Source organism: Cornus florida, unplaced genomic scaffold (genome assembly GCF_030987335.1).
Source record: "Cornus florida cultivar Cherokee Brave unplaced genomic scaffold, ASM3098733v1 CherokeeBrave_3.0.0_Hap2_Chr10, whole genome shotgun sequence".
Lineage (NCBI taxonomy): Eukaryota > Viridiplantae > Streptophyta > Magnoliopsida > Cornales > Cornaceae > Cornus > Cornus florida.
This window is the reverse complement of record NW_026775580.1, coordinates 88,937,956-88,965,896: the sequence shown is the minus strand read 5'-3', so window position 1 is coordinate 88,965,896 and position 27,941 is coordinate 88,937,956. Positions and strand designations below refer to the sequence as shown.

At 32.9% G+C, this 27,941-nt stretch overlaps 3 protein-coding genes across 4 annotated transcripts; 2 read left to right on the top strand and 1 right to left on the bottom strand.

Moving 5' to 3' along the window:
- Positions 1-6,323: 6,323 nt before the first annotated feature.
- LOC132279916 (ethylene-responsive transcription factor WIN1-like) lies at positions 6,324-7,977 on the bottom strand. The gene is made up of 2 exons (XM_059781985.1): positions 7,699-7,977; positions 6,324-7,181 (listed from the first exon to the last, which is right to left on the bottom strand). Exons 1-2 carry the CDS (start codon positions 7,776-7,778, stop codon positions 6,638-6,640), a joined length of 624 nt encoding a protein of 207 aa, XP_059637968.1. The 5' UTR covers positions 7,779-7,977; the 3' UTR covers positions 6,324-6,637.
- Positions 7,978-19,519: 11,542 nt separating this feature from the next.
- LOC132279912 (uncharacterized) lies at positions 19,520-24,114 on the top strand. 2 transcript variants are annotated; one of them, XR_009471426.1, is made up of 9 exons: positions 19,520-20,009; positions 20,403-20,495; positions 21,534-21,638; positions 21,796-21,948; positions 22,039-22,137; positions 22,288-22,416; positions 23,198-23,377; positions 23,630-23,720; positions 23,845-23,981. XR_009471426.1 is itself a non-coding variant. In XM_059781981.1 (9 exons), the coding sequence occupies exons 1-9, from the start codon at positions 19,680-19,682 to the stop codon at positions 24,022-24,024; spliced, it is 1,386 nt and encodes a 461-aa protein (XP_059637964.1). In that variant the 5' UTR covers positions 19,524-19,679; the 3' UTR covers positions 24,025-24,114. The 2 variants fall into 2 exon arrangements, 1 of the variants encoding a protein (XP_059637964.1); XM_059781981.1 differs by having other exon boundaries at positions 19,524-20,009; positions 23,604-23,720; positions 23,845-24,114.
- A 1,141-nt stretch (positions 24,115-25,255) lies between these two features.
- LOC132279913 (uncharacterized) lies at positions 25,256-26,069 on the top strand. Its single transcript, XM_059781982.1, has 2 exons — positions 25,256-25,540; positions 25,693-26,069. The coding sequence occupies exons 1-2, from the start codon at positions 25,363-25,365 to the stop codon at positions 25,914-25,916; spliced, it is 402 nt and encodes a 133-aa protein (XP_059637965.1). The 5' UTR covers positions 25,256-25,362; the 3' UTR covers positions 25,917-26,069.
- The last annotated feature ends 1,872 nt before the right edge of the window (positions 26,070-27,941 follow it).

Below are 27,941 nucleotides of genomic sequence, written 5' to 3'. Positions count from 1 at the left end.
ATTGATGTCACAAGTAAGTTTTTGCTTTTGTGACTTTGGATAATTAAATATTATTAGACTATGCCCAATCGGATTTTTTTGAGTGATTCCAAATTTCCAATTGATAAAGTCAAACAGATGCACTTTTTGCCACAGCTCTTTTTGCCACTAATAAATAAGATTCACTTTCCATCTTTTCTTTAGTGTTTTGATTGCTAAAAAGCGTTTTTATTCCTACATCAGTGGTAACAAATACTGATTGACAAAGAAAGTTTTTTTTTTTTTAAATAGGATTCCTTCTGGAAATAACTCAATATCTTATATTTTTATTATTATTATTTTTTTAAACCAAAATTCAATTATTATAATTTTAAAATTTTAAAGCAACTGTGTTGGTTAATGCCTACAAATTATCTCAGTTTAACTTTATTTTACATAAATAAAGTATATCCTTAAAAATAAAAATTATTTTTATTATTATTTGTATTTTGAGTTCTTTAGTTCCTCAATTTAGTAAAATCTTTGTCCAAATGTGGCTCAAAATATTTTCGGTCTATAAAGTTTCAAATAGCTTGTTCACGCCCCTAAAATTTTTTAGCAGGACTCAAGTTGTTAGGGTTAGGCTTATCCAAGTTCCACCACTAATGCAGGAAAAAAAAAAAAAAAAAAAATGGTTCCACACTAAGGTCAAGAACTGTACCTTTAGCTATAATCTAATGAAGAATGGCAAAAGACAATAGACACAAAACTGAGTTGGAGGTTGGTTGTGGGAGAGGAATCCTTGTTTTATAAGATTTATAAATCAAACTATTTCCCAGACTGTAATTTTCTTGAAGCTAGTTGTGGATCAAGAAGCTCTTGGGTTTGGAGAAGTATCTCAGCCTCTAAGGATATAATTCGATGAGGAATCCATTGAAAAATTGCAACGGGCTCTAAAGTTGACTGTTGGAATGGCAACTTGTTGCCAGACAATTCAAATCCAAGGCTCACGTTCGTCTGCAATTCAAGAAGTCCTTCTAAAGCTGTTGATCTGATCAATTCAAATTTGAGGACATGGAAAGTTCATTTCATCCAGCACATTTTTAATGCTCGAGAGTCAAACCTGATCTTTCAAACGCCAATCAATATTTCAGATTTGGAAGATTCTATAAGATAGGGTCCTTCACATAATGGTAAGTTTCCTGTCAAAAGTGCATACAATCTTGTTTTAACAAAGATTGATGGGTTTAAATGTAATCACACTGGCCTTGAAAGTGCTAAGTGTAGTTATGATATGGAATTCCAAGGCCATTGGAAACAACTTTGAAAGTTTAAGGCTTACCGAAAGATCCCGTCCTTTTTATGACAGTGTGCGCATGACAAAATTCCAGTGTTGAGTAACTTACAAAAAGAGGCATTCTAATCATCATTACATGTCCGCAATGTGGATTGTCAGAGGAAACTGTTGATCATGTCCTCTTTAACTATGATATTGCTCAATTGGTCTGGAAAACATCTCCGTTTAAGTTTAACTCGCTAGGCAATGATATTCCATGGAAGATAAGATGGTTAGAGCTCTCAACTAGTTGGAACAAATCTGATAATCCAATAGAGTGCTTCAATTTGGGGGCGTTTATATGCTGGCAACTATGAAAGTGCTGAAATGACAAAGTCTTCAATGCGAGGACATCGGACTTTTTGGAAGTTTTGAACAGGGCAATTGATAACTTTGTTGAATTCAGGGAAGTTAGAAAGATGATAGGTTGGTGGAAGTGCTTGCTGCTCCTCCCAAGCCTTTGCCATGGTACCTTCCGCCGCATGGGTTGTTCAAACTCAACTGTGATGTAGCATTTGATAGTTGTCGCAAGAGATACGGGGGAGGTTTAATATTGAGAGACTCTTAGGGCAGACCGGTGAGAGTTGCTTCGTGCCTTTTTGATTTTGTCCACTCTGTTTCCATGGTAGAAACTTTAGTTGTTCGTTTTGGGTTGCATCTTTTGCAGGTATGGGATTACACCCAAACCATTGTTAAAGATGATTACAAGTGTGTTATGTCTCTTTCCCCTCCAGATTCCTTCTCGATGATTATTGTAGAAGATATAGCTAAAATATATGGTTTCCGGTGATTCGAATACGACTAGCTTTTCATTGAATTGGGCTCCTAGAGGCTGTAATAGGGTAGCTTATGAAATAGGGCAGTGGGTTCTTAAATGTAATCAAGGTGACCTGGCTTGGGAGGTGTGGCCACCTTGGCTCTTAGCATCGCTTAAGTAGATCTTTCTTCTATTTCCTCTTAGTTTTATTTAATGGCTTCGAAAAAAGAAAAAAAAAAGAAGATGATTTCGTGGGCCGGCCGAATTTGGCCTTAGAAAGGTAAAAATACAGTATTGAAACCTTCTCGGGCCGGTTTGGTTTATACAAAGAGGCCAAGCCCATTCTTGTGTACCGCCTCAGAGAAGAAATTGGAACCCAACTCTAATTAAATATGGACCCATTATTGGCTTATTGGTGAAATAAGTGTTGGAAACGGGGGCATTAAAAACATAAACTTTGGATGAGATTTGAAATAGATTCCGTTAATAATTTTTTACGGATCTTTAGACAAGCGCGTTTCTCTCCGTAAAGAGATGAATGTGATATATTTACTTTCTGAAATCCGTTTCCGGATGAATGAGAAATTAGCTCCAAAGTGTGGTATTTTGATAAGCCTAAATGAGTATGCAAAATGTGGGAAGTGTTTGTCCCACATGGAAAAAATGTTGAAACAAATTGAAGTTTAAATAAGCTGAGTTTATGATTTGGGCTTGGGCTTGGGCCTAATTGTAAAGTCCAGATTATTCTTTTTTGGAATTTTGGATTAGGCCTAATTTTGGGCTGGGCTTATTTAAATGGGTTTAACAAATGAGTGGGTTTTTTGGGTGGTTGGCTTTTTGAATTAAAAAAAACTACTTTTTAGTTTTTCTAAAATGTTACACCTTTTAAATTAAAAAACCATATTTTAGTTTTTCTAAAGGGTTATACCTTTTAAATTAAAAAACCACTTTTTAGTTTTTTTTTCAAAGGGTTACACCTTTTTCCGAACCATCATAACCCATGGTTGCACCCACTCGAAAAGACACCATGTGAACCATTGCAACCTATTGGAATGGATGTGTCTATTGGTGAACAGACACCATGTGAACCATTGCAATCTATTGGAATAGATGTGTCTAGTGGTGAACAGACACCATGTGAACCATTGCAACCTATTGCAATGGTTGTGTCCAATAATGAAGAGATACACCCAATCCGAAAAGGTATATCTGTTTCTATAAATACCCTCCTTTGGATCATTTGCAATTCATTCATTTTCATTTTCTTCTATCTCCCTCTCTAGACTGGAACCCAACCCAAGTGGGTTCAAACCATAGGTTAAGTGGTTCGAGCCACTTCGACTCTAATCCAATTTCATCGAGCCATATTAAGATTGGTCCGAACCATTTGGTTCGGATTACACCCAATTCAGCATTTATATAGTATATAGATGCATTTTTGAGTCAGAGAGAGTATTACACGGAGGAGGTTCGCCGTATTCACGAGTTTGTAGTGCTGCTACTGGTGGATGTAAACCGTTGTATCCTGGGAGATAGACGCCACTGAGTCCGTTAGCACCATAACGGGGCGAATCTGTCTTAAGGACATAGTATCCAATACTAGCCTCGGTCCAGGTTCATTCCTTGCATATTATTATTATTTTATTACTTTATTTTGCATATTTAATTAAATATAGAATTGCATATTTAATTAATGATTTATTAGCATATTGTTAATTATCTCATGACATATTAGTATAAGGGTTGTTATATCTTAAAAGTCACATTAAGCATATATTTTTCCAATAATAAATAGGGCTCTCAAATATGAAAATGTGGGGTGTGTGAGTTTATATATATATATATATGAAATGTGGGTCCAACCTTGTCCAACATTAATCAACTGAATTGTTACACTCACAAAGAAGCCTTTGGTCACAGCGCTATTTGAGGTTAGACGCTTGCATTAATGATGTTTTAAATTGTGAATAAGCCATCAAGAGAGCTTTTTCAGAATAAGAGTTAAGAGTTCTCCTTATCACTCACGGATTAATATAGTTTTTCATTTCTCTATTAAAAAAAGAGAGAGAGAGTTGGTTACATGACCAATATTCTCCGCAAAGGGGCATTTGCAGCTTTTGATAGAGAAGAGGCCAAGGCGTACTGAGTCAACGCGTACTAGTTGTGGCTGCTATATATAGTCGGAGTTGAAATTTATTTTCTTATTACTTGAAAATTTAAAACTACTGCCAATAATGTTCATTTAGTGATTAATTAGGTTAATTATGGTCCCCCATTTACTTTATGAATAATGCTTCAAATTATCATTTGAGACGCTTTTGATATGGACCTCGCCTCTTCATACTGTGATTTTCATTTTCAAGTCTCGAGTGGTACCCTCTAAGACTCTTAATGTAGAGTTAAAGAAAGAAGAATGTTTGTATCATTAATTAAGCAAGATATATATTACTTAAAAAGTATGAAAATTTGGCCTTGAAGAGATTTTCTGCCTATCTTTTTCCGAGTCAAATTAGGTTTTTGCAGTTGAAGAAGTACTATATGCACAATATATATATATATATATATACCATTCTTCTTCAAATATTCATCCATACATCGATCCAGTTAATCACTCGGAACTACTATATATGCGCTATTATTGTGAAACTAGCTATAATATTAATCTCGCACTAATTTAATTAGTTAGTTAAAAGATTTGTTAGTTACCAGTGACTCATCTGGCAGTTTTGGATACATACATACGTATGTATAATATATATATTCTTCAGCTGCATATATAGCCTCCAAATCCAGGACTGTGCAACGAAGTTGTAAGGATAATCTTTCTATAGTCTAGTAATCAAACCAAATTAAGATGATACATTGGACATCAGGACATGAGCCTCCTAATTAAGGTGATATATATAACTAAGAAAAAAAAAGGGTTCCAGAGAAAAGTACGACAAACACAAGTGGCCTTGGGGACTTGGATGAGTTGGTAAGGTCTTGGCTTTGGCTATCACTGCCAAGGTTCGAGCCTTCCCACCTCTTTATATATTTGACTGAAATTGTTGCTGAGGTGTGGGACCGTTGACAGCATCTCGGTTTGCAGTCTGAGGTAAATCCCGAAGGGGCCCTACCCAGGGGAGTTTCGGTGCCAGTGAAAAAAAAAAAAAACGGATGCAATTTTATATGGAGAATGTTAAGTTCGTGCAGTTGGTGACTATACTAACTTGGCCCTTGAATCATGAAGGCCAACCCTGTGTGACACGGGACATGATTTAAAGGTTGAAACTTGCAACAGTCTGTGCTTAGCACTGCTCATTATATATATCTATAAGATCCAAATCATCCAACAATGATGATAAAATTATCACGAAGTTTAGTGTACCAACTGCCTCTCATATACAATACGAAAATGTAGTCAGGTTTTATTGAAAGTCCCGACCCAAACCAACAAATTAAACCCTCAATCCACAACTAAGGATGGTAAAATTATTTCAATACACTACTAGTCTACTACTGATACATCATTAACTTAGTCATTTTTTAATTTTTAAAGACCTTTCTGTAGGGTTCTTATAAACCTTGCAAGTACCTAACAAGAAGTAACTTGTAGTGTGTGTGTATATATATATATATATTGTTGTAGATTCAGCAATGTGCAAAAAATAAACCTAGAAGCATAGGCGGAGCTAGAAATTTAGGGTTGGGGGGCCGGATTTGAACGATGTAACAAAAATAAAAATAAAATTTATAAATCAATTGTAATAATTTATTATTATTATTTTTTAAAATACTAGTCATAGTATATATAACTTGAGAAATTCAAAAATGAGAAAAATACAACTTGCCTGGCAAGGAGAGTTAATAGTTAGTGGATTAGGGGAAAGGGCATTCAAAACAAGGATTATAGGTAGGATACATAAGGCTTGACTCTTTAAAACTCGAACAATATATATTAATTTCAAGATAAGTTAGGAAGTGCCTTCAAAGGGAAGACTCGTGTTTTGGGTGCCCTATTTAACAAGCAACTAAAGAAATGAACACACCACCCAGATTTGAAAAACCAAAACACACGCAAAGAAAATGAGGAGAAGAAGAAATTGACAACACAAATTGGTTTCATCGGTTAATTGTCACCTAATATTTCCTCCTATACTTCAACACATATATGGTTACCCTAATATATTCAACCTTTTCCTTTATTCCTTTGTGTGCACTCAGCCCCTCTCTTTCACGGAAGGAATTAAAGCTAACACCATATATAAATTGCATGATCAATGTCCAAAAAATGATAACACAAATATTGAATAAAACCGAACATTAACATTCATTATTTGCTCTGAATCTTCCACATTGGCATAATTTTCAGAGATGCCAAATTCTTATTTTTAATGACCCTGACAATATTTGCTCCTAACAAAGTAATCTTAATTGCTGGCACATATAAACGTTTTCCTAATTAATAATATATATATATATATATATATATATATATATATATATATATATATAATTAATCACCCAAATCAATTCACACGTACTAAATTTTTCAATCAACATGAACAAGCTAGAAACCACCACATAAAATTACGGAGTACTAGCTAGATGCAAAAGGTACCCTCTCCTTGAATCTCGACTGTATTAGGGCAAGAATAATTACCATTGAGAAGCTCTTCTATCATTTGAAGTGCAACCCTTTCCTCTTCATCCATGTCCGTCCCTCCGGACACCAGAGACTCCGAAGAAACTGGCATTAGTGCTCCTCCCTCGGTGACTTTAGCATTATCATTCTTCTTCTCAAGCTCAACTGTCATGACCCAATTGGACTCCGAGCACGTACCGGCACGCTTTTGCCACACTCCTATGAGAGAATTCTCATTGTCCAGCCTCAAACAAGTTAGAGATGGTGAAGGTGCTTTGCTAGATTTTTGAAGCTTAGCACGAAGAATTTCAGGTAACCCCTTTTGTGGAATTGCTGAAGAATTTGATTCCTCATTATTAGTATACGAGTCCTTATTATCTGATCTTTGGGCCACTGGGAAATTAGTTTTTGCATTGTGGCCACTCATTAAAATGGCAGCTTGATCATAGGCTTTAGCTGCCTCTTCCGCACTGTCAAATGTGCCTAGCCACACCCTCCTCTTCCTGCAACCACACAAATATGTTACATAACTGACGGAGTGAAAGTTATGAATGTTCTTGAATAAACTATAAATAACTTTGAATTAATATACAAAATTAAGAGATATTTACATAATTAAATATGTGACATAAAACTTTGAAATTAAAGTGAAATGAATGTGGTTTATGTATAGAACCCATGTGTAAATTGGGTACAAATAGGGTAAAATAAACTCCTCCATTTTTCCTCCTTTATTAGAGGGATATTTTTCTCTCTAATTTTTCATACTATATATGTGTATTTGAATGCGAAACCTTTTTTTTTTTTTTTTTTTTGTGTACTTGATCGTATGTGTTGTGTATATTTTCTTTTAGTCTTTCTATAACATGCATGCCCTAAAACCCCCCCAACACACACACACAAAGTATGTGGGGGATAAACACACACAAGCACACACAGTGGCAGTGATAAAGATGCTACACAGTTGGAACTGCGAAGGAAGTGTCCTTATTGTAACAGATGATAGTTGAGAGGTCTTACAGTAAGGGGTGGCGAATTTCAGATACCCAAGAACCCCAGTGACGCTGCCTGACACCTCTGAACTTCTTTGATTGAACCATAATGAGGAGAGAGAGAGAGAGAGAGAGAGAGAGAGAGAGAGAGAGTTTGCAGAGGGAGAAATAAGTGCACAAACACTATGAGATCGAAGAACAAATTAATAATAAATACAGTACAGATTGGTGATGATCGAAGGAGAGAAAACTGATGATGACAAGGATATATAACACAATCTGTCGGTGAAGAAAGTTTGGTTGTACTGCATAGTAAACAATATCACCTACACATTGTGTGAAATGACCTCCACAATAAAGACAATATTTTCCTTTTTTTTTTTTTTTTTTTTTTTTTTTTTTTTTTTTTTGTCTTTTTTTTGGGAAATTTTAAGGACTGACGTTTGATCGATGCTTGTAACAAATTAAATTACTTTTCTATTTATTTTTGTGGTACAACAAAATAACTGTAATTTGGGATTTTTGTTCTCATTCTTCCATATATTTCAGAAAAGTAATAGTAGTACGAACCAAATCTCTACAGGATTGCTGAGTTGATAGAATGTTTCTGTACATATATATGATCCAAAAATATTGCACTTAACATCTTAAACATTAATTAAGAATATATATATATATATATATATATATATATATATAATGGCACTCATCCAAGAAAAGAGTAAAAAATAAAATACCCAAATGACAAAGTGGGTGTGTAAGTGACGTGTACGTTTGTTTCTTTCTAATTTAAAAAATTATTATTATTATTATTATTATCATCATCATAGACAAGACTTTGTAACGATGAAACTCGGACTACCTTTACAAGGTACTAGAGTAAGTCTTCTCCAACTGGCCAATCATTTGGTAATTAGTTTTCCTTTTGTTATTTGCAAGTTAACTTACCTTTTCTTTTCTTCCCTTTTGAGAAGTGTTAGATAACGATGTCTCAAATTTTATTAGAATTACGCATCTATTTTAGAGTCTTATTGTACCGTGAAATTTTATGATAAAATTAGGTTTGGGTCCTATAAATATATACGTACGTTATTGTTGAGAGTTATGAGTGGGAACACATGTAGCCTGGCCGGCAAGGGCAATCTCCTGAGGGTGTGATACAATAGAGTTTATAGTGTTGTAATATCTCTATGTGATTATAATAAATCTCCTTATCCATGAACTTAACTCTAAATTTGAATGAACCATGTCAAAATTTTAATCTTGTCTTGTGATTTGAAATCCCTTTTTTGCTTCTGATTTAATTTAGGCTCTGCTGTCCCTGAGAAGAAATATTCCAAATAAAGTATTTTTTTTTTCTGTTTTTTCTTTTTTTTTTCTTTTTTTTTTTTCGTTCTGATGTTTTTGGGGATATTTAAGTCCTCCACTAAGCCAGATGGTTATTCCAAATTATTGTTTGAAAATTGCTTGCACGGATCTCTAGCCTTTGATGAAACAGCTGGTGTGTGTTTTTTGTCACAAAAAAAAATATATCAAACATATATATGAGTGATAATTTGAATAATATACCATCCATTTTAGCATTTTATTAGTTGTTCAAAAATACAAGTCATTTACGATTTGTGTGGTTCATTTTTCTGATATCAATTTGTTTGTCTTTCAGTTTTTGAAACCTATTTTTTTTTTTTTTTAAATTGAGTGAAAGGAAAAATACGACTTAAATAAAATTGTCTTAAAACTTATTATTTACATACAGTATAATTTTAGAAAGATAAAATATATATGTATATATATATATATATATTTGTGTTATGCTTAGAAGATCAAATTTGTGTCTTGAATTTAGGATTGAAGAATCGATTTAGATCCTATAAAAAATTGAAGGCACTGATTCGTGCCGCAAGACATAGCTTACAAGAATTAATTTGTGTTTGAAGTTTATGAATGCTGAACTTTCTTGATGAGTACGACGGGAGAAAGGACAGTGCTGTTGTTGTATCAGTGGATTGATAATAAGAAGTCGAGCATGCAATTTAAGTGGGCGTACAAGTATAGATGATGGGTCATGTCATCTTTCTCTTACGCGGATGATATTTCTTTGAACATCACATGCATCATCATATATGCAATACCTAATTTTTGACAATTGGTCTACATTATTCATTTTTAAGTCTATATATTTATCAGTAAGTAAATGATTTCATCAAGAGAAAAATGGGATGATGTCACCAGCAAACCGATTCCGTTTTCAATAAGTTGATTGATGCATAAGAAAAATACTAACAATTAATAATGACTACGTAAATACTCACTCCACCCACACACACACACACACACACACACAGATATATATATATATATATATATATATATATATATGTATGATGAATTAATCTCTATTTATTTAGTTGTAGGACTATCAAAACACTTGACTTATAATAAATCGAGCACATTCCGGGTATCCCTTGTCGGGAGAAAGAAATATGCTCAAGTAAACTAAATTCAGATTGGATACACGTGTGCCCATTAGGGTAATGCTACAAGCCATCAGTCATGAGAAGGTGACACGTGGCGAATTCTTACGAACTTGGGATATCTCGATGATTATATCAATGGCCAACAAAAGCATGACATGTCGTTGTATGAAAGTAAATAAAATAGATCACACGCAGCGAAGGTACACCGAGAAAATGAAATTTCAAGCCATGAACCACTCAGAAGGCGTGGCTAACCCGACTGGAACCAAGATAAAAAGTAATTTCGTCCTTAGGTACTTCCAGAATCTGTTGCAGAGATTTAGTCAGGTTAGTCCATGGGGATTCGAATCTCCTAGTGTGCCTCAAAATGTTACTGTCTACGTCCCAAAATACATATTCATCTTCTTCTTCTTCTTTTCTTTTTTTTTTTTCTTTTTTTAAATATTCCAAAATATACGTCCCTTTTTAGTACTAAATGTATTAATTTTCATCACATTCCCAAATTACCCCTTTTCCATTTACTTGAATGATATCATATCCCACGGAATGAAGTACAATACTATCTTTTTCACAAGGATAAAAATGAAACTTGACTCATTATTTATACAATAAAAAACACTCCCATAAAAAGTTGGAATCTCAATACATCCCAACTATTATGAGACACGGCTATATTTTGAGGTGCAGTCATTTAAAATTAATGAAGGAGTGAAGTGAAAGAGAATAAATAGAACAATACTTGTCTTAAGCCCCATAAAAATGAACTTCCTTCTTACAAAATAAACTATAAATTTTACCCTCAAATAATTTTGAATGCACAAGTAAAAATGTCTTTTTGGTTATATCCCATATTAAACATGTTAATGGAGTCTCTATCGTTCTTTTGTGCCATATAATGCTCATCTTGTATCAGTCTGATCTTTTGTGCCGCAAAGCTCAATATAACTTCTAAAAAAACTCTGATTTAGTATTAAATGGTTGTCCAGTACCTTGTAAATTTCTAATTAGTTCCTGTTAAGCAGAAAAAAAGTTCGTAAATTTAATGTTAAATAAATATATATCACTCACTAGGATAATTAATGAAAAGAAATTGCATATATGGTAGGAAGGCTGCAAACAATTACATTTTGTAAAATAACATAAGTTGCATTTGGGAATATTTAATTGGCACTATGAATTTAAAATTAAAAAAAAAAAAAAAAACAAATTATAAATTTTATACTAGATTTACTCCAAATATAAATTCAAACCATTCATTTAATTCTCATAATAATATATTTATTTTATATTTGGTGTGTTTATTATTTAGCTTATATTTTGTCCACAATAACGTTGATCTCTGCTAGATGCATGCGACAGGATATTGATGGATCTTAATTGAACCTGTCAGCTTCCATGGTACAGGGAGCTGAAATATGACCTCGTTCAGATGAACTACTTCCCATGTGATCATTAACTGTCTGATATCCAATCCAGCCATTTTCTTTCCTTGATTTTTGTTTCTATTTATATTTTAGACGTTGACATACATGAGACCCTTATATTTTTATTTTTTAAAACTACTTATAGGGTATGTCCTACAGTTAGAAAGTGCATGGTTTACATACATGGTTGGACGTTTTAAAATCATACGATCACAAGGGGGCCACATCTTTGATACGCATGATGAGCTCATGGAGCAGGAATCATCCGTTGTAATGTACAACATCAAAAAATAAGAGACGGCTCACACCGTTCATACTTGTGACACTTCACACGCAAGAACGATCTGAATCGTCCCATACCATATAGCATGTACGATGTTGTTACAGTAAATGATTGGTGCTATGAGCTCATGTCTTTCTAATATTGGTTCTACTTTTTCTCTTTTTTAAAGGCTATATTTGGTATAACAGCAAGAAAGAATAAGAAAAAATAATATTAGTTATTAAGGGTCCATTTGGTTGATGGAAATAGATGGTGGAAAGTGAAAGTGATAGAAAGTGAAGTGAAAGAAAAGAAAATTAAGTTTTTAAGGTACATTTGGTTAGCATGAAAATTTTTCAAGGAAGTCGTGAGAAAATATTATATTGTTAGTTTGGATAGAATGAAAGAGAAAAGAAAATAAATGTACTTATCAAAATTACCCTTATAATTTTAAATACTAAAAATACAAATAAATTTGAGTAAAATTAATTCATGCATCAAATTCTGTTATTGATAATAATATTCAGAATTTGTACGAGACACCTTGTCACCTGAATTTCTTTACTAATATATATATATATATATATATATATGATTTGGACGTTACAATTTATATAGTAATTGTAAGGACTTTGGTGAAATCCAATAAAATTAGAATTGTTTCATTAGATGTTTGTTTATATTAGAATAACCAAAACCAATAGAATTTTACATATAACAACCAAGTTTATCAAGGTTTCCTTTTTGAATTCAACTAGAATTATGTAACTATAGCCTATTTTGTATTATTCTTTTTAAGAAAAGTATATATTCCCTAAAACTTATAATAACTCCAGTATCCAAATTGTAAAACCTAGTTGATATTATACATATTGTAAATTAATATAATGCACTTGAAAAATACCCACCATAATATCATAATATTTTGTATGTATGTATTTGGAAGGAAAAAAAAAAAAAAAGGAAGGAAAAAGAAAAAGAAAAAAAAGAGGGAAAAAAAATAAAGTGATAAAAATAGATATAAAAAGAAATGCTAAAAATAAGATCTCCCCAATTTCATAAGTTCATTTACGTTTTTAAAAAAACTTGTCCCTCAAAAAGGAAGAAAAAGATAAAGGAAACACAATTGATAATTATGGGTATAAAAGGAAATTATAATATAACTTAACAAGTTTCCCGATAAACACAAATTTTTGCATGTTTCATACAGGAATCGTTTTAGAGAAAATTAGCTATTTGCGGTAATCCAGTTTCTTGAAAATTTTCCGTTTCATCCTAAACAAACACACAAAAAATTTAAATATTTTCCGATTCTTTTCCTTTCTTGCTAGTTCTATCTAACCAAACGAATCCTAAAAGAAAAGGAAAAAATATTGTTAATTTTTCATGGTTCTTGGTTAGTTAGAGTACTTAATTATGTTTAGAAAAAGAAATAAAAGGAAATTATTTTAATAAATTTATCATAATACCCTTTCACATTCAAAGATAGTATAAGTAAGAAGTGGTCAAATAAATATAAAAATTGTGCTAAACATTATTTGAACCAAATTTACAATTTGAAAGCAAAGAAATGAATTTTTTTTTTTTTTGATAAGAAATTCATGTACTCGTTTGTTCTTACGGGAATTCGAACCATCACTACGCCTTTTAAAATGTAAAGAGATATCATCATTATGGTACAACATTTGATAACAAAGAAATGGATAAACAAAATAAAAATGTGCCCTAAAACTCTTTTATTTTATTTATTTTTTTATTAAAAAAATAATAACATAAGTGATATTAGAAAAGTTTCATTAAACTTTATAACGGTTTCTTTTAATTTTAATTTCATTTTTTTTGAGGTTGACAATACTCACCCTAACGCCTATTTTGTATACTTTCAAATCCCTTAATTTCCATTCAATTTCTTTCACAATTTGCACCATACACAATTCCATCCATTACCTTTCAAACTTAATTTTTGTAGGTGGTGTCCGGTGTCATAAAGACTCTTTTGAATGGTCCATTGGGCAATCGTTTCTCAATAATTGCTTATAAATTTATTTATAATAATTTCTTAGTACCATCTGACAATGACTTTTTGGGTATTTAAGTTATTATTTATTTTCAATCGTCATTTTGACGATGGAATTCAAATAATACCCGGAAGTAGTAGTCATTTCTTTTCATTAGTCTTCTCGGTTGAAAATCAGGTCAGATTAGTTTAGCTGCATTGAATTTGACGTGAACGCTGCATTACAGGTTGTAAAAATTGTGGGGCCAAAGGGTTGTCCATGGCATTCATGTGAGACCCCATTGGGCCCACCATTTTGACTGTTTGGGCACCTTTCGCGAGCCTGCTTCTTTACACTTTCCGATATTTTATTGGTTTGAGTCCGTTTTTGACCCACCTGCCATCAAATCCCACTTAAAGGGCTATATAAATAATTCACGGTACATAGTTGTTGAGAAAAATTAATGTGTTTATATGGGTGGACGAACCTGGTACAAGAAAAGTAAAACGCCAAAAACAAATTCTTATTTCAAATACATTCTATGCTTTCCATATTTCAATTTTCAATAAGACAATAACCGGACAATATCTTTCTTTAAGCACAATTTTCCATTTTTCATTTGACCATATTAAATTTGAGGTATCTTTCATATTTTTAATAGCTTTTTGAGGAAAACAAATTACTGTTTATTCACCGTCGCATAAAAATTGGTTAATTTAAAATGTATTAATTACTTTGAGTTTTTATTTTTATAGGACATTACTAACACTACTTTTTAAACAAAAATACCCTTTTAAATTACGTCTTTCTTCTTATCTCCTCTTGTAATTGATTCATATAGGGATGTGTGTGTATGTGGGTGTGTGTATATATAATAATAATGATAATAATAATAAGAAGAACAATTATTGTGATATGGATGCTGAAAAAAGAAAAAGAAAAGTTAGATAGGATAATTCATTCACAAGAAATGGATCCTGAAAAAAAAAAAAAAAAAAAAAAAAAAAAAAAAACAGAGATAGAAAAAAATCCGAAAAAGAACAAGATAGATTCTGAGATTTAAAAAATATATATATATAATTAGTTTTATATACGTATGTATTTCTTTTTTGGTGAAGGAATTATTTTCTTTTCTTTTATTTCCTTTTTTATTTAAATCCATTTATACAAGGATAGTTGTAAAAATAAAAAATAAAAACAAAAAGAAACACACACGTATATATAGGAACAAAAAGGAAGAAATACATAATCGATTTTAAAATTATTATATATATATTTATTATTATTTATATATAATAATTTGAATAATATATATAAAATGCAAATTAATAAGATATATTAGTTAAAAAAAAAAAAAAAAAAAATTAGTAGGGGCAAATGGCTCTGTCGCTGTTAATCTATCTTATGAGAGAGGAGGGGCGATACGTTGGACTAATGGTTCAATAGTAAGTATTCAATAATTTATATTGGAGTTAGTATTGTCATTCGATTAAGTGGTTATTCTCCTAATTTTAACCCTCATAGCGAGTTTTATAGTGTCCTAGCATTCATAAAAAAAACCCTCAAAACATTTTATTATTGGTATACAATTTGTTTGGTTCTATATTTTCAAAATAAATTTTTTTTTTTTTTTTTTTTTTTTCTCATTCAAAAAGCCACATAGTTTTGAAAACAGAGTTAAAAAGAACATTTAGAGAAAAATCCTCTAAAAATTTTGGCGAAAACAATTTTCATGCAACAATTGGAAGTATAAGACTACCAAAAAATTAACAAAATTAATTTTCAACCAATTTTAATATCAGGAGGCTGATTGATCCTACACTTTCAAATATAATATTAATATAATTTACAATGAAGAAGGTTGTTGGCAAATTTGTCATAGTCCCAAGTGGTGACGAATGTATTTTCTGTGCTAACCTCGTTTACACGTCTATAAATATTTGTGTGTCACAGTGTTCACCCCAAACAACAATTGCTCTCGTGTGCAAATTTAGGTGCCTTCAAAGTCCAAATGGGTCCAATAATATTTATATGTAGGACATCCCTTTCAGGGTCCATTCTAATTTTAAGGTATTCCTGCTAGGTTTCTACCTAAATAAACCATACGAACCAATCATTTTCCGTTTCTATTTTATTTTTCTTCCGATTAAGGCCACCATGTCCTCAATTATATGGACCTAAACTCATGTATCCATTTATGGGCCAGTATCCTTTGTCAAAATATATAGCAATTAGTCATGCTAGTGTTAATTGCTATTACCACCATTGTCACTCTCAGATGCATTGGATTTTTACAACAAAAATTAGTCATTTTCCACACACACACACACACACACACATATCTATATATCAATTCAAGGCTCCATGTTCACAAGAAAGGTGCTAAAAACCGTGACAAAATGTGGTCACTAATTGACAATCGTGTCTAGATTGTTGTCATAAAGACAAATCTACCTAGTGAACTCTTCATAGTTTTTGTTAAAGTGATTTAATTGTTTGGTCCCATTATGATATGGTTTGGTTTAATAATGAGACCAAACAATTGAAGAGATTTCAAAGCAATTGTTTGGCTTGGTGTGAATGCAAAGTACTCTCCATTGACACAGCAAAGAAAAAATAAAAACCAAATCATTATTATATCATTTGGTGTAAATTGATTTTTAAAATTTATGGGCCAGGCAGTTTGTGCCTAATGGGCTTGTTGGGCCTGCTTTTGTATGGGTCTCGCGGAATGCCCAAATAAATTTGTAAATTTCTTTTTAATTTTATTCACATACTCTTACTTAAAAAAAAAAAAAAAAAAAAAGAAAAGAAGAAGAAGAAGAAAATAAATTACATTGACATACCTTCAGCTAGGTCAAATATTATATAGAGTATCATTTTGGTTTTAAGTTTCACTTCTACTCTCAAAGTACTTTGTAAGCTCTGACACATGCAAATTGATTCATTTACCCCCATTTTTTTAAATACAATTTAATACAAATATCAAATAAAATGACATAAGTACCCTCATTTATTACTTTACCTCACTTTCTCTCTCTAATCTTTTCATTGTCATTTACTTCCGTTTCTCACAAAACCAACAAAATGAAAGGAAGCACTAGTAATAGATATTTAAAAATCAATTTTAACTTCACAAATCCCCAATGACATTTTTACCTCTCATCTTTACCTCTCATGAGAAAGCATGAGAGGTAAAAATGTCATTGGGGATTTGTGAAGTTAAAATTGATTTTTAAATTTCTGTTATGAGTGCTTCCTTTCATTTTGTTAAAATTGATTACATGTCTTTTATAAGTCAACACAATATTTAAAAAGTAATAATATCATTTTACATGTAAAAATTGTTCATTTACTTCCATTTCTCACAAAACCAACAAAATGAAAGGAACAAAACCAACACGGCACAAAATTTTAACAAGTTTACAATTATATTTTTTGGCCCACTCACTCTTCTTTTTTTCCTTTTATTTTGGGGGCCTCAAAATTTGAGCATGCGCCAAAAAAATAATTAATGCTACATATTGTTCCAGTTGTAACAGGTTTACAATTGATTTTTTGGCCCACTGACTCTTTTTTCTTGCCTTTGATTTTTTGGCCCACTGACTCTTTTTTCTTGCCTTTGATTTTTTGGCCCACTGACTTTTTTTTCTTGCCTTTTCTGGTCGCGAAGTGGGAGCATATAAAAATCAATTTTACGAAATAAAAGGAAGCACTCATGCTTTTGGTAGGTGATTTGTGAAGTTTAAAAATCAATTTTAACTTCACAAATCACCTACCAAAAGCATGAGAGGTAAAAAAATTGATTTTTAAAATTTCTGTTATAAATTCTTCCTTTCATTTTGTTAAAATTGATTACATGTCTTTTATAAGTCATCACAAGGTTAAAAAGGTAACAATATCATTTTACATGTAAAAATTGCTATGACACCACTGAAAATTGATGTTTGGGGGTATGAGTGAAATACAAATCAAATATTTATAATATGAATGCAAATTAAAACTAAAATGTCCATTTATGTGAGATTTAACCTAACTTAAAGGGGGTGTTAGTGCAATACACCAATAATAATAATAATAATAAATAAATAAAATGGTGATTTTTATGATTTTTATCAATGTCACAAAATTGTTATAGTACAGCAACAACTTTACTTTCAAATGCTCAGTTCCAAAATTAGGAGTGTCCAATATTTTCTTAAATTAAGGATTAATTGTCACGATCCACCCAAATCTGTGTAAATCAAACTATTGCTTCGAATGACATGGAACGTCGCAAACACCTCTCGAGACCTTGTGTCCTTGTCCTAATCCGTGTAGATTAAACCTCTCTCCAGATATTGTGGGATGTCATAATCATTCCTTTTGGATTCAACGTTCTTATTGGCTTGACCTACATGAGTTTGTGCATAGTCTTCCATTTTTAATTGGAGATTGACTCTGATACAATCCGATATTATTCTCTTTGCACATTCTCCTCCTTGTGTTCACGAGTTTTCTCAAAACACGTTTATACAGTTATGAGATATCTCCACATATAAATTTCATCAAATGTCTCCCTCCCGCAATGTGAAATGTCACTTTAGTAGCCGTATATTATCATTATTTGGTACATAACTCCCCTGAATTATGTTTTTGACAAATAACTTTTTTTCCCTAATTGATATTTACACATTCACTCCTCAAAGAATTATTTGCACCTAAGCAGAATCGAACTTTAAACCCGCTATTTCAAAAGATACAAATGCGGAATGACTTATCCATTTAACCAAGTCCCTTGAGATTTTTCTGACAAATAACTATCGTGAACTATAGAATCCAAAGAGAGAGAATCGAAAACCTAGGATGCAAATGGCTTGTATATATATGTGTGTGTGGAAGTCTATGAAGCTGTTTGATTTTTACAAGTGGATATGCCTTATATATATTTACATATATATCCGATTGAAGCTCAACCAGGAGACACCTCAAATTCAAGACTGCAACATGGTTGCTCATTTGGATGTCTTCTGCAAAATAAATTGCTTGTCCGCGTTCCACCACAAACCCAGATTGTCAAAGATGTGACGTTAAGGAAATGCAAGTTCAAGAGTTAAAAGTTTTAATGACCCTCATTTTTTAATGACCCCAAGTTGAAGAGAAAGGAAAGGATGATTATAATTACACAACACAAATTTGAACCTCCATTTTACATGCAAATTTGGTATTTTGATTTTTTATTTATTTTCAGTTCACTTTGTTGATAGCTAGATAACATAATAATGAATTTGAAATGTTACACCATACCTTAGAAGTAGTTGGTGTAGTTAAATTCAATTTTCACTTAGATTTTAGAGAGATGGGTGTAATTTATTAGTTTAAAAAAAAAAAAAAAAAAAAAAAAAAAAAAAACACTTTTTAGAGTTACCAATCTTCACACAATACTCTAAATCTTTCATAAACTTTCACAATCACAAATTCTAATCTTTTATATAAATTTTTATATAATTTGGACCAATCACAACGATATTATTTAAATTTGTTTAGGTGTCAAAATTGTGAGTGTCAAGTAGTCCCTGATAATTTCTCCAAAAGAGAGAAAAAATAAAATAAAATAAAATTGTCTACAGTTTTTATTCGATGGATCAAAATATTTCCGCTATGTTGGTCCGTTGTAGGCCCACCTACCATTCAACCGTCAACAACCATTCTTCTCCAGAGAGCACCGAGTCCGAGAGGGAAACGAGTCATGGATCCCCAAAACCCCAGTTACCCCCACATTCGTCTTCTCTCAACAATTTTCATGGAACTTTCCCGACCCGTCAACTCAGCTCGGACGATTCCACTTCCTACGCTCGTTGAACTCGCCGATGATGCTCAAAGCCAAGCTCAGGCTCCCCGAGAAAGCTCGGCGAGCATTTCCTGACCGGCTCGGAAGCCTAGTCGCCGGCTTCGAAGACAAGGACGAAGAGAATGTAAGCTCCGATCCGATGTTCGAGTCCGGCGAAGAACTTGAGACGTTTCAGCCAAATGGGTTTGGGTCGGATCGAGAAATCGGCGACTATGACGACGAGGATGAGAAGTCCGACGATGAGTTGGACCTCCGGGTCCGGCAAAAGCCAGATAAAGAAGTGGCAGCTTCGGTTTCTCCGTCGAAAATTATCGCCGTGGATGAGAAAAGATCGGACCTAGAGTATGAGGTGAGAGTCGATTGGAGTTTATTTTTCGTATTTGGAGTTAATACAGAAAATTTGTTTGACTAGAGTGGGTTAGAGTTCAAGTATCGATTTATATTAATATTACCCTGTGTTTGGTTACCTTGAAAGTTGAGAGAAAAAAAAAAAAAAAAATTAAGTTTATGCTAACTGTCAAACTCACTCTTCACAATTGTATTAGCTTAGCTGAATGCAACTCTTTTGGTTAGGGTATTCACTAATGAAGAATTTATGAGTCAAGATTTTGGTTTTCTTTTTCCATTTTCCTGCACTTACTGAGAACCCAAACAGGATCTCATTGTTAATTTGTTTGGGTTTATTTTTGCACATTTGACATTTTAGATTTTTAATTTGTTTGTGTAATGCTGTATTGAATAGTTAACACAAAAGGAGATAAATTTGGAAAAGTTGCAAAGAATCGCTGGTTCGGGGCTTCCTGATGGAGGAGGTTTACGGGCAACAGCTTGGAAGGTTAGGGTTCCATTGTTTAATTGGTTCGGTTGTCTATATTATAGCATCATTTCATTTTTTCCAATAGCAATTGTCTGTATCAGATTTTGAAACACACCACGAGGTTAAAAAAAAAAAAAGTGTATAATTTTGTATCTTGTCATACAAATTGTTGCTTTTAATTATAATTTTCCAATGAATATTAAAATTGTTATAGTTATTGTTATTTTGGGGCAAGGATTTGATAGCTCTCTCTAAGGTGTTATGTGTCTTTATGGATAATAATAGGGCAGCAGAATATGTAAGTGTCATACATAGGATACAACAAAACCAGTTCACATTAAATGTCTTTTTAAACCAATATATTATGTTTGAGGATAAAAAATGAATCCCCAAATAGTCAGATTGCATTTTGTGGTGGACAATAAATCGCCAGTAATGTTATATGCAATTGTGTGGCATAAAAGGACTTGAAGCATTTGTTTACCGATATCCTTCAATTTTCTTTTTTCTTTTTCCTTAGAACCACTAAGGGCTTTAGCCTAGTGGTATGTCCTCGACCTCCAAAAGTGGAAGGTGGTGAGGGTTCAAGTCCTCATCGGGGCAAATGGGTGTATGGGTTTTTTGCCAAGGGGATGGAACTTTTTTTTTTCTTAGAAGCTCCATAAATCACTGCCGTCGATTAAAAAGTCTCACTAAATAGACTTGTAACATTAACGGGAGAATATAATGAAAAAGTGAATATGATAAACTTATGATCCCAAAGAGGCCAAACCTAGAGCATTAGTAGAGTTTCAAGTCAAATCCAATAAATGCTTTCTCAAGCAGTCAGTTCATCTATGTTTGCTATATTATTGTTGACAACCGCTGATACTATCTTTTATTGATTCCATGAGTGCTTCAATTTTAAGAACCACGAGTTTGTAGGATATTGGCATAGCTGGATTTTATTTTACATGTAAAAGGGATCCAGAAACTAATATAATTATCTCTAATTGTTTAATACTTAAAATTTTTTACTATGAGTAAATATAATTCTAAACTGTTCCACATTAGCAGCTGCTTTTGGGTTATTTACCTGCTTCTCGTGACTTGTGGGAAAAAGAGTTGATTGAGAATCGGTTAAAGTACGCTAAGCTAAAGGAGGAGCTTCTCTTGAGTCCTGTAAGATGCTCTCCAGGAACAACCTTTTCTTATAGACATTGGATTTGTAGTTATGTTGCTGTTGAATTGTTTTGCTCTATACACCCTGATTAATATTAGGTGCATTATTTCTGGTTAGTGGCTATCATCCACTAATTAAAAGCTTTAATCTAGACAGTCCGAATTCTCAAGGAGAAAAGGTGAAGCATTGAGTTCTAACGAGCAGTGTGCTGACAGTGATATTGATGGACCACTTGAGCGACAAGACATTTCTCATGAAGATCACCCTCTGAACCTTGGTAAGGCAAGCGTCTGGCATCAGTACTTCGAGGTAAATATATTCTTCTGTTTTAAGTTGTCACTTGCATTCCTTGTGTTAGGCTTGGCTGATGCTAATGACAATACACACAATTGTTTATAGTTTACTGAGATTGCAGAGCAGATTGACCGCGATTTGCAACGCACACACCCAGATATGAAATTTTTTTCAGGGGACTCATCACTGAGTAGGAGAAACAAAGTATATTGTTTTCCATTGTCTCACTAATTTTTCAATTATCTGCTTTGATCGTAGTGGATTTCATTCTTTCATGACAAAACTCACTGTATTTTGTCCCACGTCTTTCTCAGTTACTGAATATGTGATGTTGTTATGTAATTCCATCCACAGGAAGCAATGAGAAACATTCTTCTCTTATTCGCAAAACTTAATCCTGCAATCCGTTATGTGCAAGGCATGAATGAGGTCCTGGCACCAATATACTATGTATTTAGTACTGACACTGACGAACAAAATGCTGTAAGATCTTCTGCAAATTAGTTCTTTTTATATTGTGATTGTTTTCGTTGTCGCTAGGGTGAAACTGTTCGTGGATAGTTTCTATTCCTTGTTACCCACATTTGGAGTGCTTGTAACAAGGGTCTATGAGCAGGTTTCAACAGAACTGAAATATTCACTTGCAAATGAATTGATGCCCAAATATTTGTTGTTTTATACCAACTGATCAGCTAATTATTTATTTATTTATTTAAATTCCGTAGTTCTTCTTTCGTTACCAAAATTATTTAATAAACCAGATACAGATTTTCCTAATACAGCCTATAACAGCGAACAACATAAATAATGTATTAAATTTGGAATTTCTTGATTATTGAGTAGAAAATACGAGTCTTGAGCACAATTGAGGTCACATCGTACTCTTTTTGGTTGGTAAAAGGATGGCAAAGTGTATATGTTTTTGTGTGTAAGAAGTATTTTGCCTGTTCATGTCATTTCCTGTTTGGATTTATTATTAATGGGACTAGACCTGGTCCCAAGATGTCTTCACAAGTTAATTTTTTGTCTGTAAAGACTTGGGCACTCCATATATATATGTATTTATGTATACATAGAGATATAATCCAAAACGTCAATCTAGTTGGTTCTTTGCATTCATTTATCTTAGTCATCATCTTTTCCAGCATCATTCTTCCGCGTTAACAGGTTGAATTTGATTTGCTGATAAAAATTAGCAATACCTATATGCATTATTGATTCATGAACTGAGCAACAATATTGCTTATTTTGTTCCTTAATTCAGGCAAATGCAGAAGCAGATAGTTTTTCTTGTTTTGTTCGGCTCCTGAGCGACTCAGTGGATCACTTTTGTCAACAATTAGATAATTCTGCAGTGGGTATCCATTCTACTCTTTCCCGCTTATCGGAGTTATTAAAAACCAATGATGAGGAATTGTGGAGGCATCTTGAATTCACAACCAAGGTGAATAAATCAAAAGGGATTTAAAACAACCATCTGTTTGTGAATGTCTAAATTCTTATGCTTTAACTCTTTTTTCCAAGTGCATTTCATTCCTTTGAAGTCTCTAAATCTTGTGAATCCATTTGTCACTTCGAGTTTGCTGGAGGTGTCTATGGAAGTTACAAAGTTGTCTCGTGCTTATTTTGCTCTAAATGTGGGAAGCTTATGTTTGTGTCCTGACGAGCAGGTTAACCCGCAATTCTATGCATTCAGGTGGATCACTTTGCTACTTACTCAAGAGTTCAGTTTTAGTTCCATCTTGAGGATTTGGGATTCTCTTTTAAGCAACCCTTTTGGTGTTCAGGTCTGTCTGTCTGTCTCTCTCTCTCTCTCTCTCACACACACACACACAGAAACCTGTGCAGATACTTAATTAAGACCGGCCTGAATGAATGCTGATTATCTAAAACAAACTACATTATGTGCAGGACATGCTTTTGCGGGTGTGTTGTGCAATGCTGGTGTGCGTGAAGAGCAGGCTATTGAGTGGCGACTTTATAGCCAACTTAAAACTTTTACAGCATTACCCTGAAATCAACCTTGATCACCTTCTCCGGGTAGCCCGGGATATCACTCCGGACACGTCTTCCTTTCATTTGCCTCTGTAAATCCATCACATTATATTTACCGATGTACCCAAGAAAATCCTGAAAAAGAAGATTACTGGTTTTCTATTCAAATTCATATCTTGTTTGAAACCAGGACTAGAATTCAGCTACTGCTCGAGAAAATTCCTGGGAAAATTTTTGCATGATCGGACATGCATCAAAGAACACAATTCTCGCGTTGGTAAGGTTGTAAACACACCGTGAAGTTACTGCTGACTCGCTGATCAGAGTGGTGTGACAATATTTTTCATTTTTGTTGCTAAGCAAGCAAGAAGGGTGGTCTGAAAATGGGTTCAATTTACTTTTGAACACAGGGCTAGTCATGCTATGCTAATTTGATGGGCATTTAAATAACATTGTATGCAAGGAAACAATGAAGGTGACCAAAATTTGGCGAGATGATTGTATGACGAACAAATAGAAAAGTAGACAGTGAATGCCATAAATATGAATTTATCTAATGGATGCCATAAATAAATGGCCTAATGAATAATTTAACAGAATGGTTCAGAATTGTCTAATATTAAGTTGTGCAATGAAAAAGAAAATATGACTTGGTCAGTTGTAGGTGTCTATGACTTGGTCAGTTGTAGGTGTAGCCATGTTTTTTAGGGTCAACCCTAAGAATGGTTCAAATCAGACCAAATCTACGTTTGATTTTCTCGAGTTCTCCACCACAGTGCTAGTCAACAAGTCAATTATGGCCCCTTTGTTTGTCTATAGAGCATGTGAGGCATGAACACTTCATTTATTTCTTTCTTCCATTGGTTGGGGGTCAAGCTTCAAATTCAATGCTCAACTTGGCCACTGGTCCCGAGTCATTTTCCTATCTGCAAATTGGATCTCACTAGTACAGCAAAAGAAAATAATAATAATTATTGGTGTTTATTTTTGAAATAACAGTGTTGCATTAAAAATAAAATAAAAAATAATAATAAAGTTATTTTTTATTAGCAAGAGACAGTCGAGAGAAAGATGAAAAGAATACACGGGGAAGGTGCTCCTATGCTGTGATAGCAAGTGACGTCAGCAGGAAGCTTCCACACGGGTTGGCGTGTAAAAGAGAAAAAATAAAAAAAATAAAAAAAAAAGAAAGAAAGAAAGGAAAAAAAGGTTTGCAGAGAAAAAGACGTACAAATTGCAGCAATACACATATATGCTTACGTATTCATTCACTTAATCACCCAATTATATATATATATATATATATATATCCCTCAATTTCCAACACTTTTTGCTAGGATTGTCGGTCTCCTTCATGTAGACTGAAATCACTCAAAGAAGCCCCATCTCATCTCATTTTTTTTTGTAAAATTAAGCATATATAGATATAGATATATGGCAAGTTCAATGTTGAGCGGGTCACAAGGTGTGGTGTTGGCCACGGCCATGGCCGTGTCGGGGACCGTGATTCTGCTAGCTTTTGGACTTCAGAAGTCGTCTACCCAATTCGCCATCAAAATCCCAATCCCCCACTCATCCTCTCAACCTATTCTCCGCTCCTGCATCTCATCAGGTTCGTAAAACACACAGACACACACACACACACTCTCTGTTCCTTGACTAGGATATGATAATCTTGATACTAATTGATAAGGGCTTTGTATTTATGTAGTGAAAATTAATTGTGGGATTCATTTATATATATATATATGTATGTATATGTAGATGGAAGGAAAAGAGAGAAAAAGAAGAAGAAGAGGGTGCAGTTTGCAGAGGATGTGGCAGAGCCAAGTGGAAACAGTGAAGAGTATAGGAGGCAGCATACCTCAACATCAAGATTGATGAAAGATGAGAATGAAGGGAAAATACCGCCAAATCGGATGGCTCTCTACAATGGAATTCTGAGGGACCGTGCCGTCGTCCACCGCTTCGCCTATTCTTCCTATTGACCATACCTTCGAATTTCTGTATTTCCTGTCAATTCTCTCATTTACCATCTTCTTCTTCTGTACAAAGTCTTGCTCTTTTTCTTTTTCTTTTTTCATTTATTTATTTCTTAGAAGCTGTAACCTGAGGAGTATTACTGAAACCTGTTTGGCGCATGTGAGATTCTTGTATTTTTTTGCAATTTTCTTTTGGGTTATCCTTGATTAATAGCACATAACATCAAACTTCTCTCTCTCACACTCTCTGTTTCTCTCTTCTTCTTCTTCTTCTTTTTTTTATTATTATTTTTTTTTTTGGGTACATAAGTATATTTCAAAGGCTTTTTTGTATTATTACAGATATATAAGTTCTGGGCAAAACAGAGTCAAGCCTGGGAGGTTAAAAAATTTCAAGGGTATTGGATCAATCTAAATGAAAAATGATATTAATATTTACCTACTACTACTTACTTCTGAGAAGTGATGTAGCCCATTAAATATTTTTAATAGGGCCAACTACAAAAGGTTTTCAGATGTAAAAATTATAAGATCTGCATAACACAATCACTTAATAGTTTTTATATATATTTATCTATATTTGGAACTCCATAAACTAATCACATTATACCTCTCGAAATTTTTTCAAAATCGTAAGAATAACTAAAGAAAGCTTCAATTTTGTGCATCAACATTTTTCAAAACTTCCATCAGTTTTAAAATCCAAAATATTGACATTTACATTCCAGATTTAAGTTTTTCAAATTTATTTAGTTTTATTCTTTTTAGATCAACATAGACTCGTGGTAATCTCATGAATGAGAGGCTCAATTATTTGACTAATATATATATATATATATATATATATATATATGATGGTTTGTTGTATTAGTTGATGTGTGACTCTTTTTCAATGTCATTAAACGATTCGTATCTATCCGTTTATATTAATTTTATTCGAATATGTTACATCACAATCGGGACCCTTCCTGCATACTGTGTATACATATATCTATGTATATATATATTCCTGTTTATGAGTTTATGGAACAAACAAACCGTTGACTGAAGAACAAGCCAACAATTCAACAAAGTAAAGGTCAAACTCTGGAGTGGGCAACTGAAATTTGAAGGAGTCTCATTTACAGCACAAACAAAATTTTACATTTCATGAAAAACATGTATAAACAAAAAAAAAAAAAAAAAATCTGTGATTTGTTGAATCATGAATGTATTTACTATTTACCTACCAATAAAATATATATTTTTTTATAAAAAAATGGTAACCTTTTTTTATTTTTATTTACATTAAAAAACAAAATAAAACTCAAATAGTTAAACAACTATGATTGAATGATAAATCTGGTTTATACAAGATTGTATCATAAAAAGAAATGTACATAATTGTTTGACTCTTTTTTTTTTTTTTAGGGCGAGTCTTTTGACCTAAGGGATTGGATAATCAAACTATCCTTATTGACCGAATCTGAAATCGACCTTTAGTGAATCAGGCGATTGCTGTAAGGCAAGAATGACCCCTTCCTTCAGGTTCTTCAACGCTTTAATAAAGAGGACTTTCAGCACTATAAGTAGAATGGATGAAGGAAGTAAAACAAATTACATGAGCATTCATCTATTCTAATATACTTAGAAAATAAAAATAGAGGGAACTGAAGTCAAGCATCGATTTTTATTTAATAAGTAAAATTTTCATACAGAATACAAGAAGTGTAAACCTAACACTAGGCTACTCCTATAAACAGAAGTACAGTACAAGTTAAAGACATGAAATTGCAAAGAAGTAAAATTGCATAAGTAAGAAAGTTATTGAATGATTGTGAGATCTACCTCTCCTGTCTCTATTTATAGAGAAATCTTGTAGCTACAGTTTCTTTTTTAAATTCAAATATTATTTGAATTATAAACTTTATCCAAATACCTTTGTTTTGAAGCAAAACTGACGTAACTTTAGACTCCAATTTTTAAATAAGAGTCATATTTAATAACACGATATATATTTTTTCCTCCAATCAAACAACACCATGTGTTTGA